Raw genomic sequence first — 16,098 nt, 5'->3', positions numbered from 1 at the left:
ACTCCTCCAAGTTTGCCCACGGAATTTCAGCTTCTAAGGGTTAGCAGTCACACTAAATGGAAGGCTCAGGGTGTGAATAAGCTAGAGAAAATGCCAAAGAGGCCTGGAGGTATGTATGTGAGACTGTGTGTGTGTGTGAGGGGAGAGGGGAGAGAGCACTCTGATGTGTTCCTTTGCAGAGATTCTCCTACCTGCCCTGAACTGACCCATTCACAACATGTGGGCTTTTAGTAGAGAGATGAGAAGAAACCATGGACTCATTTTTTCCTAGCCTACAGGTATTTCAGGAGGCTGCCAACCTCTTTCTGGAGCTCTTGGGGAAACTACTGGCCCAACCAGATGACTCTGAGCAGACTTTGCGGAGGGACAGCCTTATGGTAATTTGCTCCCCCTTCCAGATTTCTGTCTGTGGTTTTCCCTGTGTTTCTCCCATCCTCTTTCTTATGGCTCTGTAGGGTTAGATCGAAGTAATACAACAAATGTTTGTTGAATGCCAGCTATGTGCCATATGCCATCTGAGTAAGAGAAAGTCCCCATCTTCAAGGGATCAGGGCTAGTCTAATAGGAGAGATGTGATCAAGGACAACAGTGTGAAAAGTACATTAGAACTTCATGTAAAATGCAGAAGCACCACTGAAGAAGACTAACGCTACTTGGAGGGTCATAGAAGAAATCTTTTTTTTTTTTTGGACCCGCCATGCAGCATGTGGGCTCTTAGTTCCCTGACCAGGGATTGAACCCGCGCCCCCTGCAGTGGAAGCACGGAGTCTTAACCACTGGACCGCCAGGGAAGTCCCTAAGGGTCATAGAAGAAATCTTGAAGAAGGAAATCATCTCTGCTAGGATTTGAAGAATGCACAGAAGTTTGCCAGGTGGATGAGGCAGGAAAGTAGGGAGGACATTCCGGTAGAAAGAGCAACCTATATTAAAGCCCAGAGGCATTAAGCAGTGTGGCCTATTTTAGGGAACCACAAATAGAAGTATTTCTTCTTGAATAGACTTACAGATCAGCTAGTATTCCCAACCTTGTTTGTCCTACAGACTAGTAACCTATGTGGGTTCTCTCTCCTGGACTCTGGAGGTGAGGGATGGGAAGGGAGGCTTGAAAGAGAAAATAGTTGAGTTCTGACTGATGTCAGAGGAGACAGAGAGGAACATGTTCAAGGAAGGAGACAATTGCCTGGTCGTTGTTCAGACTGGAAACTGGGAGCACAGATCTGGGCTACATTCCTACTTCCAGCTAGCAGCTAGCAGTCCATTCAGTCTCTTCTCTTCTTTTTTAAATAAATTTATTTATTTATTTATTTTTGGCTGCATTGGGTCTTCATTGCTGCGCACGGGCTTTCTCTAGTTGTGGCGAGCGGGGGCTACTCTTTGTTGCGGTGCGCGGGCTTCTCGTTGCAGTGGCTTCTCTTGTTGCGGAGCATGGGCTCTAGGTGCACGGGCTTCAGTAGTTGTGGCTCGTGGGCTCTAGAGCGCGGGCTCAGTAGTTGTGGCGCTTGGGCTTAGTTGCTCCCCAGCATGTGGGATCTTCCCGGACCAGGGTTCGAACCCGTGTCCCCTGCATTGGCAGGTGGATTCTTAACCACTGCGCCACCAGGGAAGCCCAGTCTCTTTTCTTCTGAGAGCCCATTTTAACATCCCTCACCCTTTCCGGTCAGGAAGCTTTTAACATCTAATGTAAATTTTGGCCAGTAGTGACTCACATTATTGGTCAACACTTCTCATATGTCATTGTGCACTGAGTAGCATGGGGAGTTTGGAATAAATTCCCCACCTCTCGAAATTCTGAATCATTGACTGGGTTGGGAAGGACCCCTGAATCCCCAGGAATTCTTATACTCAGGGTCCACAGATAATACTTTGAGAAACATTATCTAGGGAGCAGCTGATCAGAATAAAAGGACACCTAAAATTCCTGTCCTTGAAATGTGAAGGCAGTTATATTGCACTTTCTGTGTGAGGAATACTTAGAGTTCATCAGCTGGTCCCCCTGGGTTTTTCTCCTCCTTTCTCAGGTTCTCCGGGAACTCCTGCTCCTTACCCTAAGTCCAGTCAGTTTTCTGATGTGCCTGCTGTTAACTCTGCCTTGTCTCCCTTAGTGCTTTACTGTTCTGTGTGAAGCCATGGATGGGAACAGCTGGACCATCTCCAGAGCTTTCTACTCCAGCCTGATGACCACACAGCGGGCTGTGTTGGACGGGCTCCTTCATGGCTTGACAGTTCCACAGCTCCCTTTCCACAGCCCCCCAGGTAACTGGATTGGGAAGGTAAGGTTCTCTTGACCTACTTGTCGAGTAGGTCCAGCTCTGCTCTTTCTCCTGCCATTACCTAGAATAGGCCTGGCATTTAGTGAGTGTTAAATAACTATGAACTGAGAGAAAGAATGGGGAATCTGAACCAACCAACGCCTTCCTGCATTCTTTGCCTTTCTCGCAGGAGCCCCCGAGGTGAGCCAGCCGCTTCGGGAGCAGAGTGAGGATCTGCCTGGAGCCATGTCCTCGGCACTGGCAGCCTTGTGCACTGCTCCTGTGGGGCTGCCTAGCTGCTGGGAAGCCAAGGAGCAGGTCTGAGCTACAATTGTTTTGTTCCTGTCCCTGTTGCCAGAGTAGAGGAGGCTGGCCCAGCTTTTCAGAAAGGCAGAAAAACAAGCTTTTATGCCTCCCTTTACTCAGTACTTCCAGAAACAGATGCTCCCACTAGGTTTGGGCCACTTGTAGAACATGATGTAGCCAAAATCCCAGAGCCCTTGGCCAGCTGATTAGAGAGCTCAGTGACAAACTGCCCATGTGGTGGGGTAGCTGATCTGAAGCCACCAGTGATGCTTCCTCAAGGGTTCAAGATTCAGATTTCCTGTTCCCTTTTGGCTAGCAACACTTTCCTCTGTACCTGCCTGCGGAACTTAACTAGGCCTTGCCTTTTGGTTCTCCACTGGCCATGAAGACTGGGAATGGAATGAGGGCTGAGGTTCCTGGTGAATCTGGGGAAGAGTGGCTAGCAAGGGGTTGAGAGTCCTGATTAGTTAGAGATATGAGAGGAATGGGATTGGAATAATGGGAATGGGATTGAGTCTTCAGGTATGTCTCTACAGATCTCTCGGCATTTGGCAAACCAGCTCACTGAAGACAGCAACCAACTGAGGTCATCCCTCATCTCTGGCCTGCAGCATCCCATCCTGTGCCTACACCTTCTCAAGGTACTGCCTGCCCATTAACTCTTGGCCTTTCAGACTTCTTTTTCACTCCAAGGACTAAGAGAGAGAGAAAGAGACACTGAGAGAAATGAGAGACACCCCACCCACCCCGCCTTGGAGGACCCCTTTCTACTTTTAAAACTGTTCAGCTGAGATGGCCCTACTGTCAGCCAGTCCTCAGCAGAACCGAGAAGTATCCGCATCTCACAGTCTTTCAGCAAGAGGCAGAAGTGGCCTGAATTTCTCTAATATCCCTAGTTGTGGATACTAGATCTGTCGAGAGGCTAGCCTGCTTTCAGCTGAGCCTTTCAATCTAGGAGCCCAGGGGCTGCTCTGCCTCCCTGACAGACTCCTTCCCACTCCCTTTAGGTTCTCTACGCCTGCTGCCACGTCAGTGAGCCCCTGTGCCGTCTTCTAGGGCAAGAGCCCCTGGCCTTGGAGTCACTGTGGAAGTTGGTCCAGGGCAAGGTAGGCCAGCAGTACGAGTGGGCATCTCTTGGGGGCCCCACCATCTCAATCAGAGGAGCCTCTGGTATCTCGGGTTTCCTTTGTAGGTAAAGGTAGTGGATTGGGAAGAGTCTGCTGAAGTGACACTGTACCTCCTCTCCCTTCTTGTCCTTCACCTCCAAGATCTGCCTTCTGGGTGAGTCATAAAGCAGGGTCTCTCCACTGAAATCTTCCACCCACATCGCTCACCCAGACGTGGATTGTGGGGAGTGACACCCTACAGCCTATCCTTAGGAGGGATTGGGACAGAGAGTGTGAGGGTTTCTGTACAAAGAAGAGACCTAGATTCCCACCAACTTTGTGCCTTGGAGGTGGACATGCAGCCTAGGTGGAGAGTGCCATCCAAGGGAGAGGGCAGGCCACACAGCAGCCTCCTTTCACACCGCTACATGCCTTGATGTATCTCTTTATTCCAGAATGGAGAAGCTAGGCAGTGAGGTTGCTACTGTCTTTACCCATTCACACGTCGTCCCTCTTGTGGTGAGTTTTCAACCTTCATCTTCCTCCACTTTTCACCCTATCATCCCACTCTTCTGCAAGCAGGATAGTCATTTCCTAATTTGCAGCTGTTTATGAGGCATTCTTCTGGACCAAGACAGAAATAAATCCTCTCTGCCTGTCCCGAGTACCATTCAGATGCGGACATTCCTCCGCCTTGTCTAACTCTCCACAGAGCGCGGCAGCCTGTCTGCTGGGACAGCTTGGTCAGCAAGGGGTGACTTTTGACCTCCAGCCTGTGGAGTGGATTGCAGCTGCCACACATGCCCTGTCTGCCCCTGCGGAGGTGAGCCCTACCAGGGAATGCAGAGATGTTTTTTCTCTGAGTCAAATAAGGTCTGCGTTCAGGGAGAAAGACTGAAATGCCAGCAATCCTAGAGGAAACTAAGGAGTGTGAGAGAATCAAGGCGTCTTTCCTGTCCTATCCTTCTGCCCTCGGATAATAGATCCCTCTGAGCCCAGACTGTCAGGGCTTTAAGTTTGTTGTTAACTTGCAGGACCTCTGAAGGGGGAGGGGGAGGCATCGTGTGTGTGTGTGTGTGTGTGTGTGTGTGTGTCTCTCTCTCTCTCTCTCTCTCTCTCTCTCTCTCTCTCTCTCTCTCTCACTCTCACTCTCACTCTGGCACTTGCCTCCTGAAGGATCTCCCCTCCAGCCTCTCTCCTCTCCAGTCCATTTTCTTCACTGCCACCAAAGTGAGCTTTCTTAAAGGAAAACCTGCCCATTTGTTCAACCAGTAATTATTTCACACATAAATATAGTAGTGAGTACCAGGCACTAGTCTCAGCTCTGAGAATACAGTAGTGAAAGGAGAGACAAAAAAATCTCGCCCAGGGCTTCCCTGGTGGCGCAGTGGTTGAGAATCTGCCTGCTAATGCAGGGAACATGGGTTTGAGCCTTGGTCTGGGAAGATCCCACATGCCGCGGAGCAACTAGGCCCGTGAGCCACAACTACTGAGCCTGCGCGTCTGGAGCCTGTGCTCCGCAACAAGAGAGGCCGTGATAGTGAGAGGCCCGTGCACCGCGATGAAGAGTGGCCCCCGGCCCCCGCTTGCCACAACTAGAGAAAGCCCTCGCACAGAAACGAAGACCCAACACAGCCAAAAATAAATTTAAAAAAAAAAAAAAAATCTCGCCCATGTGGAGCTTATGTAAGTCCTCAGTGGCTTCCCACGGTTTCTGGGTTAATGTCTAAATTGGTTAGCAGGCTACTCAAAGCTCATCTGTTCCCTCTGGGCTCTCTAATCCTGCTCCACCAAAGAGTTAACATTTCCAACGTTCACTGTGGTCTCTCACGACCTGCCTTTATGGAAGCTATGACCTCTCCCTTCCTCGTCTGCCTTTATGGAAGCTATGACCTCTCCCTTCCTCGTCTGCCTTTATGGAAGCTATGACCTCTCCCTTCCTTGTCTGCCTTTATGGAAGCTATGACCTCTCCCTTCCTCGTCTGCCTTTATGGAAGCTATGACCTCTCCCTTCCTCATCTCCCTTTTATTATTATTTTTTAAAATTTTATTTATTTATTTATTTTTTAACATCGTTATTGGAGTATAATTGCTTTACAATGGTGTGTTAGTTTCTGCTTTATAACAAAGTGAATCAGTTATACATATACATATGTCCCCATATCTCTTCCCTCTTGCATCTCCCTCCCTCCCCCTCATCTCCCTTTTAAACTTTTAATCCCATCAGTTTCCTACCTCCAGGAGGCAGAGTTAGCACTCTCAACTGTGTCCCCTTCCCTCTCCACAGCCCTCCCTGACAGCCTCTCATGTAGCAAGCATCTTCCTAAACTGTAGTGGTTTGTCTGGCTGCTTACCCTACTGACTGTGTGTCTTCAGGACAGAGTTAGTCATTGAACGAATAGGCAGGAGCCAAGACTCCTAAGTCCAAAAGAACTCTCCCCACTACACCAGGCTGAAGAAGAACTCCTTCTGCCTGACTTGGAGCTGGGAGCACAGGCCTGTGTGGTCACCTCACCCCTCTCAGATCTGCTCTCTTCCCACCTCTCTCCGACAGGTCCGGCTGACTCCACCGGGTGGCTGTGGATTCTATGATGGCCTCCTCATCCTTCTGCTGCAGCTGCTCACCCAGGTACAGCTGCATCCTAGGACGGATGGGAAGTACGGAGAGCTGCTTTGGGGAGCCACTGGCCAATAGGAAGGAAGAAGCAACACAGTCACCTCTCCTCTCAAAGCGCCTGTGATGGCCTTAAATTGGGCCCATCTGCCGTCAGTACGGACCCTTTAAGGGGAACCATTCAGCTGCATCCCTTGGGATTCAGTGGGAAGAAGGCTGTAATTCCCTGGTTTCCAGTAGACATACACATGGGTTGAGAGGTCAGGGGTTAAGATGTGATAAGTGAGGGAACTGGGACAACAGGGAAATCCTAGGTGGGAAAACAGAAAGAATTATTTCTGGGACTCCTCTTCCTCGTAGGTCAGGGACAAGAGTGAAAAAAAGGCATTTTGACTCCTGTCTTGGACCTCCTCGTTTACCCTCATTCAATTTTGTCTCTAGCAGGGGAAGGGTAATCCGATAAGGGTCGTGGCTAGCTCAGAAATGTGGACCATTCTGTGGCACCGCTTCTCCATGGTGCTGAGGCTCCCCGAGGAGGCATCTGTACAGGAAGAGGAGCAGTCACTGTCCAGTCCACAAAGCCCAGAACCAGACTGGACGCTGATCTCACCCCAAGGTATCTTTCCAGCAGCACGGCCCCTTTTGTCGGGCCAGTGTGTTGATTCCTCTTCAAGAGGAAACAGCCTAGAACTGGGTTAGCCCATGGGGATGGCTACTGCTGCTGCTGCCTGGGGAGAGGATGGCAGAGTCTATGCTGGAGCTGCTCAAGGACGGGGAAGGGACTGAACAGGTGGTAGCCCTGAGAGCCCTGGGGGCACAGGGGCATCCTGACCTCTTACCTGCTCCACTGGGTCTCCATTCTTGGTGTTTCCAGGCATGGCAGCCCTGCTGAGCCTGGCCATGGCCACCTTTACCCAGGAACCCCAGTTATGCCTGAGCCACCTGTCTCAGCGTGGAAGTATCCTCATGTCCACCCTGAAGCATCTGCTTTCGCCCAGCTTCCTGCATCAACTGACCCAGGCGTGAGTTGGAGCTAGAGGAGGGAGACCAGAAAATTCAATGTTGGCTGTTGGGGGTAGGAGGAGGGGAAGGCAGGAGAGAAAGAGCTGACAGCTTGAGCTATGAGGCAAGAAATGGGATTACTGAGGTTGGGGAAGGAGAGCTGGACTAGGGAATTTGAGAAGAGTCGGCGGAAGAAAGCTAAAGAGTGGGTGCGCCAGACTGAGTATATCCTTCCACTCTCCCCTCCTTAGGCTTCAAGGGCCTGAGTTTCTCCCCGTCGTGGTGCTCTCTGTCTGCCAGCTCCTCTGCTTCCCCTTCGCCCTGGATGTGGACGCTGACCTCCTTGAAGGTGTCTTGGCTGACCTCACGGACTCAGAAGTCACAGCCCACCTGCTGCAGGTACTGGGGAAGCTACCCAGGCAGGAAGGTGGGAGAGGAAGGTGGCCCAACCTTGTGTACTCAAATTCACTTCCCGACAGCTCTGGGGCTCTCCCAGGCCCCTGTAGGAGTGCAGCACCTGGCTTGGTCTAAGAGTTGGAGTGGAGAAAGCATTCGGGCCTGAACAGAGGCATGTGGTTGGAGCTGGGCTGGTGCCTCTTCTCTCCATCAGTCCGATATCTGGATTCACTTGGAGCCCAGTGGGGCGGATATCTTAGTCCAGGCCCTGGAGACTCAGCTCCTCAGCTGGGAATCACTTCCTTGGAAATTGTTGGCATTAAGCAGTGAGCGGGTCTCTGAAGCAGAGAGACTAAGTCCTTGCAGAGCAAGGCATGGACTTGGGAAGGACCTGTTCTCCTGGGCTCCACGTTGTGTCTCACGTGCGGTGCTGTGGCTCAGGTCTTCTGGCTCTCTGTGGTATTCTCACCAGAGTTTGGCTTTTCTCTCTCCCGGATTGTGGGCTCTGTCTCGTTATCTAGCTGCAGTGTGTTCTCCCTCTCCCTGAGCTCTTTTGCCTGCACCCCTCCCCCTTCTCCAGGTCTGCCGCCACCATCTTCCACTGACACAAGCCGAGCTGCCCATCAGTCTGCTCACACGCCTGGCCCTCTCGGAGCCCCTCTCTCTCAATCAGTTTGTGAGCACAGTAGCCGCCTCCCCTACAACCACCATCTCATTCCTCTCAGCTGCCCTCCTGGGCGACCAGCCGCTGCTGACCTCTGACCTTCTCTCCCTCCTGGCCCACACCGCCCGGGTACTGTCTCCCAGCCATTTGTCCTTTATCCAAGAACTCCTGGCTGGCCCCGATGAATCCTATCGGACCCTGCGCAGCCTCCTGGGCCACCCAGAGAATTCTGTGCGGGCCCGTACTTATGGGCTCCTGGGACACTTGCTCCAGCACAGCGGAGCCCTGCGCGGGGCCCTGCAGAGCCAGCTAGGACTGCTCAACCTTTTGCTGCTGGGGCTTGGAGACCAGGACCCTGCTGTGCGGCGCGCTGCCAGCTTTGCTGTGGGCAATGCAGCCTACCAAGCTGGTCCCCTGGGGCCTGCCCTGGCAGCCGCGGTGCCCGGTATGACCCAGCTGCTTGGAGATCCTCAGGCTGGTATCCGGCGCAATGCCGCATCAGCTCTGGGCAACTTGGGGCCTGAGGGTTTGGGGGACGAGCTGTTACAGTGCCAAGTGCCCCAGCGGCTCCTAGAGGTGGCGTGTGGAGACCCCCAGCCAAATGTGAAGGAGGCTGCCCTCATTGCCCTCCGGAGCCTCCGACAGGAGCCCTGCATCCATCAGGTACACCCGAGGGGACTTAGGAATCACCATGATGGGGCTGGTTTTCACAACATTTTTCTGAGATAGTCTTTAAGGAATTGGGACATCTAGAAACCCAAGCTGTATCCTTCTCTGGGAGCAGGAAACCCAGGGGCCGTGACTTGGTCATGAGTTTTTCATCTAACATTTCGCACGTGGAGAAGGGAGGGGACCTGGAAGAGGGCTCCACTGGGCTAGGAGATGCCTGGGATCTCAAGGACCAGTGTTTCTCTCTTCTGGAGGCTGTGCAGGAGGGAGGTGAGGGAAGACTAGACGTTGAGGTATAGAGTGGTTTCATTCTGAGGGCCACGAAGGTGCTAACTATCTTTTTTAGCACTTACCATGTGAAAAGTACCATGCTAAGCATTTTACCTTTATTATCTGGTTTAAGCTTTGCTTCTCATTTTGCAGGCAATAAAACTGAGGCACAAAGAATGTAATAACTTGTCCAAGTTACAAAGCTAATATGTAGGATTGGACATTTGAACTCAAGAGTCTAAGTCCAGAGCCCATGCTCTTTTTTTTTTCCTTTGGCCATGCCACACGGCATGTGGGATCTTAGTTTCCTGACCAGGGATTGAACCTGTGGCCCCTGTAGTGAAAGCACGGAGTCTTAGCCACTGGACCACCAGGGAAGTTCCTAGAGCCCATGTTCTTAACCACTGCTTTACTCTGTTTTTTCTTTTTTCTGCTCAATTTTCAGTATATAAACAGCCCAATGGAAAAATCATACATCTACCTATGATAAAGCTAAACCTCCAAATTATAATAGTTCAATGTGGTAGCATTGGGTGGTTCATGCAGAAGAGAAGTTTTGACAGGATGGTTATGATATACATTAGAGTTTTTTGGCAATCTGTGTGGGGAAATAATAAAAGGGATTCTTGGTGGTAAGGAGGTCCAGACCCCTTACCTGGTCTAGATCCACAGCTGGGAGTCTCACCTTTTGGCTTACTTTTACTGCTGCATTTATTACCTCTTCCTGGGGACAAGTGCATGGCTCCTTTGGTGCCTTGGTTTCATGGTCTGTAACCAAAGAGAATGGAAATAGACCTCTGGTCCTGGTGATTCCTGTCTCCAAGGTCTTTTTCCCACACAACCTATTTTGAGTCCCCAAGAGCTCATTTTCTTTTTCTTCCTTTTCTAGAGTGGGAATTGCTGGGCCAAATCACAGTCCTCTGCATGTCGTGTTCTATCATCTCTCTCTATCCCACAGGTGCTGGTGTCCCTGGGTGCCAGTGAGAAATTAGCCTTGCTCTCTCTGGGGAATCAGTTACTGCCACATAGCAGTCCCAGGCCGGCCTCTGCCAAACACTGCAGGAAACTCATTCACCTCTTGAGGCCAACCCACAATACATGACCCCAGATTCCTGGGGTCCAGCCTCCAACCTTCATTGCCCTACTGTTGCCAACCCTTCCTTTTTCTGCTCTACAAGCCACCAACTCAACCAAGAGCTAAAGAGACTGAAAGAGATAAGCTGCCAATCAACTGATTTGAGAACGAGAACCTAGAAGAGATTTATGTATAAAGCTCCTTCTTTCCCCCAGATTCAGGATGATTTCAGCCAGTAAACTTCATTGTTGTTGGTGCCAGAGGAGATTCCTTTCTTCTCTACATCAGGGAGTCTTTTCTCCAATAATGTGCCTTTAAACCCAAGGGACATGCCTCCTGGACCTTAGGGAGACACCTTCTACCTGAGAGGTCTCTTCCTTTCTGGAGCTCCTGAAATCTTCCCAGCAGGTTCTTGTTTTAGATGCAATGGTCCCAGGACAGTGATGAAGACAGAGTCTGCCTCTAGGGGATAGCCTGCTGTGGGGATAAATGCCATCAGTCCCTGTTATGGAGGGCTCCCCAGCCTGTAGCCCCCATTCCCATCCATTGGTGGGGGTGGGAGTGTACCTTTTCTTTCTTCCTTCCTTCCTCCCTCCCTCTTTCCTTCCTTCCTTTCCCTTCCCTCCCTCCCTCTCTCCTTCCTTTTTTCTTTTTTTTTTTTTAACCCTACTTGGAGCTGCCAGGGTAAAGAGTTGAGAGGTTCAGCTCTTTTAGCTGATGTGTGATGCTGGAAGCACTGGTTTTCTGTTCACAGAAGATCCTGGTTTGGGAGCTTATTTATATCTTTTCCTGCCTTCCAGCTTCCTCCATCCCAGATGAGCTGCATGTGATCACCTACTTCCAAGCCAGGGCCAGTGGAGCTGAAATAGGAAAGGATAGGATTAAACAGAGGGATAAATTGGATTGCTTTCTGATCTCAGGCTTAGTGGCTAGTTTTAATATTTGGTGGAGTTTCAATGTATAGGGAAGCCCAGCTGCTTTAGAAGGATGGCTGTTTATGGAGATTGTGCAGTTTACCAGAAAGGGATGTTTGGCAAGCCCATTGGTTAGAAGCATAATCCATCCTGGAAAGCTTAAACCTTCACTCACTGGATAGCTTGCAACCAGCTTCCCAGAGCCCTAATTTCTCATCTGTAACATAGGGAGACTACTTTTTGTCCTTCCTTAAATTCCACTTGTTTTAGAAATGAAAGATGAGTAAGGTGCCTTTATTTTTATAAAGAATTCATTTAGACCTCATCTTCATTGCCCACTGTCTGTGTTTATATTTTGGCAAAAATAACATTTTTTTCTAGAGACCACCATAATTTCCTCCTATCCAGATTATTTCAGTTCAGTTCAATATATATTTATTTATTTGTTTGTTTTTTAAAGTTGTTTATTGAAGTATAGTTGAATTACAATGTGTTAATTACTGCTGTACAGCAGTGACTCAGTTATACATACATATATACATTCTTTTTCATATTCTTTTTATAAATTTATTTATTTATTTATTTATTTTTGGCTGTGTTGGGTCTTCGTTTCTGTGTGAGGGCTTTCTCTAGTTGCAGCGAGCGGGGGCCACTCTTCATTGCGATGCGCGGGCCTCTCACTGTCGCGGCCTCTCTTGTTGCGGAGCACAGGCTCCAGACGCACAGGCTCAGTAGTTGTGGCTCACGGGCCCAGTTGCTCCGCGGCATGTGGGATCCTCCCAGACCAGGGCTTGAACCCGTGTCCCCCGCACTGGCAGGCGGACTCTCAACCACTGCACCAGCAGGGAAGCCCTCATATTCTTTTGTATTATGGTTTGTCACAGGATATTAAATATAGTTCCCTGTGCTATACAGTAAGACTTTGTTGTTTATCCATTCTATATATACCAGTTTGCATCTGCTAATCCCAAATTCCCAATCCAACCCTCTCCCAGGCCCCTCCCCCTTGGCAACCACCAGTCTATTTTCTACAACGTATATTTATTGAGTCCTTTCTATATGCCAGATGCTATTCTAGGCACTGGAGGTAAAGCAATGCCTGTTTGTCATAGAGTTTCCGTTCTGGTTGGGGAGACAGTGGGCTTATTAAAATGAGTGAATTGCGGACTCCCCTGGTGGCACAGCAGTTAAGAATCCACCTGCCAGGGCTTCCCTGGTGGCGCAGTGGTTAAGAATCCGCCTGCCAATGCAGGGGACACGGGTTCGTGCCCCAGTCCGGGAAGATCCCACATGCCGCGGAGCGGCTAGGCCTGTGAGCCACAACTACTGAGCCTGCGCGTCTGGAGCCTGTGCTCCACAACGGGAGAGGCCGCGACAGTGAGAGGCCCGCGCACCGCGATGAAGAGTGGCCCCCGCTCGCCGCAACTGGAGGAAGCCCTCGCACAGAAACAAAGACCCAACACAGCCAAAAATAAATAAATAAATTTATTAAAAAAAAAGAATCCACCTGCCAATGCAGGGGACATGGGTTGGGGCCCTGGTCGGGGAAGATCCCACATGCCTTGGAGCAGCTAAGCCCGTGCGCCACAACTACTGAAGCCCGCATGCCCAGATCCCGTGCTCTGCAACAAGAGAAGCCACCGCAATGAGAAGCCCGTGCACCGCAACGAAGAGTAGACCCTGCTCGCTGCAGCTAGAGAAAGCCTGTGCGCAGCAACAAAGACTCAACCCAGCCAAAAATAAATAAATAAAATATTAAATTACTTAAAGAAAACTTTAAAAAAAAAATGAAGTTTTTAGTATGTAGGAATGTGATAAAAGCTTCAGAGATATAAAGCAGGAAGGGGGGGATGAGGAGTGCTGAGTTGGATAGCCAGGGCAGACCTCACTTAGAAGGTGACATTTGAACAAAGACATTTGAACAAAACAGTGCAGCTCTCTGAGGGAAAAGACTATGCAGGGAGAATGGTCTTCAAAGGCCATTGGAGTATGGCCATATGGAAGTATGCCTGGAGTGCTTGAGGAGCTATGAGGAGGCCAGTTTGGATGGAAAAAGTGAAGAAAGGGGAGAACAGTAGGAAACGAGGACAGGAAGGTAACGGGGACCAGATGTAGGCCTTAAAGACCTTACATTTTACATAGAGTAGGGATCTATTGGAGAGTTGGATCAGAGGAGTTCTGAGATATACCTTATGTTCTAAAAGATTGTTCTTCCTTCTTGTATTGTGATGGACAGTGAGGAATGGGGGAGGATGGGAAGTAGGGTGGGCAGTTAGGAGGCTATTGTAATAATCCACATGAGAGATAATGGTGTCCTGGACTGGAGTGGTACCAATGGAGTGGTGAAAAGTAGTCAGATTTTGAATATATTTTGAAGATGGAACAAATAAGTTTTCTTGACTGATTGGATGTGAGAGTGTAACAAAGGAAAACAGTCAAGGATGACTCCATGGTTTTTGGCCCGAGCAACTGGAAGGATGGAATTGCCATTAACTGAAATGGGGAAGGCTGTTAGTGGAGTGGTAGTGGGTGGGAAAACTCTAGTTTAGTTTTGAACGTTAAGTCTATTAGCTGGAAATTTTCAAACATACACAAAAGTAGAGAGATTAGTTCAGTGAACCCCATCACCACTTCGATAGCTACCATATCTATTCTTTTTTTACTTAAGTATTTTGAAACAAATCCTGGGCAACATATGTTATCCACGAGTACATCGGAATGTATCTCTGACAAATCAGAAATTTTGTTTTTCACAAAGCCACAGTACTTCACTAAGACCTGTCTGGATTAACACAAATATGTATACAGTATTGTGTTTTTAAATCTGGATTTTTTTTTTCCTAAAAGGTAAACTGGGGGAATTACCTTGTAAAGGAATTATTTGCTTTTTCCAAATAATTTATTAAACACTAGCTTGAAATATTTTGCTTATCTGGTATGTAAACAATTTAATGTAGAGAAATTAAATTTACATCCAAACTTTTTAGGCTATTGCATCAAGCAATAAATAATTTTATGAGGAAGCATAATAAGAAAAATGTTCCCATCCTTGTGAGCATACAATCTAAAGGATGAGAAATATGTAAACAGGGGCTTCCCTGGTGGCGCAGTGGCTAAGAATCCGCCTGCCAATGCAGGGGACACAGATTCGAGCCCTGGTCCAGGAAGATCCCACATGCCGCGGAGCAACTAAGCCCGTGCGCCACAACTACTGAGCCTGCACGCTAGAGCCCGCGAGCCACAACTACTGAAGGCTACGTGCCACAACTACTGAAGACCACACGCCTAGAGCTGGTGGTCTGCAACAAGAAAAGCCTCCGCAATGTGAAGCCCACACACCGCAACGAAGAGTAGCCCCCCACCTCCCGCTGCAACTAGAGAAAGTCCGCATGCAGCAACGAAGACCCAACGCAGCCAAAAAGAAAAGAAATATGTAAAAATATGTAAACAGTTTTACATCTAGCAATTATCACACAAAGTGCTGAGAGGATTTGGAATGAAAGTCTGAGTAGTGCCTGGAATTTAGAGAATGTCTGGAAGGTTTGAGCATTTGTGCTTGTTTTGAGTGCATATGTATTTTAACTTTTGGGGAGGGGAGAAGGAACTTAAAGTTTTTGAACACATAAAAGTAGAGAGATGGCATGCTAAACCCCCCAATACCCTGATCCCACAAATTCAGCTGTTATCAACATTTTATCACACTGGTTCTACCTATTCCCTTGTTTAATTTTGTCATTGCTGTATTTTTAAATAAGCATTTTTTGGAAATAATTTAAAATTTAAAGAAAAGTTGTAAGAACAGTACAAAGAACTCCCATATACCCTTCACCCAGATTCACTAACTGTTAACATTTTGCCACAATTGGTTTTATCATATTTTTCTGAACCATTTGGGAGTAAGTTGAAAATACCATGCCCCTTTACCTTTAAAAAACTTGTGTTTCTTAAGATCAAGGATATTTACTTATATAACCACAGTATAATTAATGGGATTAATGAAATCAGGAAATTCAACACTGATATAATACTATTAACTAATCTACAGCCCATATTCAGATATTGCCAATTGTTCCAATAATGTTCTTTATACCAATTTTTCTCCTGGTCCAGGATCCAACCCAAGATCATGCTTTGTGTTTGGTTATGATATCTCTTTTGCCTGTAACCTAGAACCATTCCCCATCCTTCCTTTCTTTTACGATAGTGATTGATATTGAGTATATCTGATGTTTCTTTGTGATTTGAGTATATCTGATGTTTGGGTATATCTGATTTTTTGGTGTGATTTGATTCCAGTTATACATTTTTGGCAGAAACACTATGTAAGTGATGATGTGTTCTCTTAGTACATCATTTCTGGAGGCCGATGATGTTGCGTTTTCCCATTATTGGTGAAGTTACCTCTGATGACTTGGTTAAGGTGGGCTAGGCAGATTTCTGTTGCTGTTTTTTTTTTTTTTTTAACTAGACTTTATATTTTAGAACAGTTTTAGATTTAAAGAAAAATCAAACAGATAGTGCAGAGAGTTCATATATTATACCTTGCCCCTACACACAATTTCCCCTATTATTAACATCTTATATTATTTTGATACATTTGTTACAATCAGTGAACTAGTATTGATATACAGTTGACCCTTGAAAAACACAGGGCTTGGCGGTGCTGACCCTCGCACAATGGAAAATCCGAGTATAACTTTACAGTCAGCCCTCCATATCCGAGGATTCAACCAACTGTGGATTATGTAGTACTGTAGTATGTATTTATTGAAAAAAATTCACATGTAAGTGGATCCATGTGGTTTATCAAACTCGTGTTGTTCAAGGGTGAAC

At 48.0% G+C, this 16,098-nt stretch overlaps 2 protein-coding genes across 2 annotated transcripts in view; both read left to right on the top strand.

Moving 5' to 3' along the window:
• Positions 1-11,590, top strand: part of STK36 (serine/threonine kinase 36) — a 28,540-nt gene extending 16,950 nt beyond the window's left edge. Inside the window, exons 14-27 of the mRNA XM_082396550.1 lie at positions 272-377; positions 2,103-2,253; positions 2,440-2,567; positions 3,092-3,196; positions 3,563-3,661; positions 3,748-3,836; positions 4,117-4,180; positions 4,374-4,484; positions 6,216-6,290; positions 6,717-6,891; positions 7,150-7,297; positions 7,529-7,676; positions 8,254-9,000; positions 10,235-11,590. Coding sequence (XP_082252676.1) covers positions 272-377; positions 2,103-2,253; positions 2,440-2,567; positions 3,092-3,196; positions 3,563-3,661; positions 3,748-3,836; positions 4,117-4,180; positions 4,374-4,484; positions 6,216-6,290; positions 6,717-6,891; positions 7,150-7,297; positions 7,529-7,676; positions 8,254-9,000; positions 10,235-10,378 — 2,290 coding nt within the window. The 3' untranslated portion in view covers positions 10,379-11,590. The remainder of the gene's footprint in view (positions 1-271; positions 378-2,102; positions 2,254-2,439; positions 2,568-3,091; positions 3,197-3,562; positions 3,662-3,747; positions 3,837-4,116; positions 4,181-4,373; positions 4,485-6,215; positions 6,291-6,716; positions 6,892-7,149; positions 7,298-7,528; positions 7,677-8,253; positions 9,001-10,234) is intronic.
• Positions 7,545-16,098, top strand: part of TTLL4 (tubulin tyrosine ligase like 4) — a 49,829-nt gene continuing 41,275 nt past the window's right edge. Inside the window, exon 1 of the mRNA XM_082396552.1 lies at positions 7,545-7,676. The gene's annotated coding sequence lies outside the window, so the exon portion shown is untranslated. The remainder of the gene's footprint in view (positions 7,677-16,098) is intronic.

The sequence above is a fragment of the Balaenoptera borealis genome (assembly GCF_965194805.1).
Source record: "Balaenoptera borealis genome assembly, chromosome: 6".
NCBI classification, from domain to species: domain Eukaryota; kingdom Metazoa; phylum Chordata; class Mammalia; order Artiodactyla; family Balaenopteridae; genus Balaenoptera; species Balaenoptera borealis.
The sequence above is the reverse complement of the archived record's forward strand: the minus strand, read 5'-3'. Positions and strand labels throughout refer to the sequence as shown.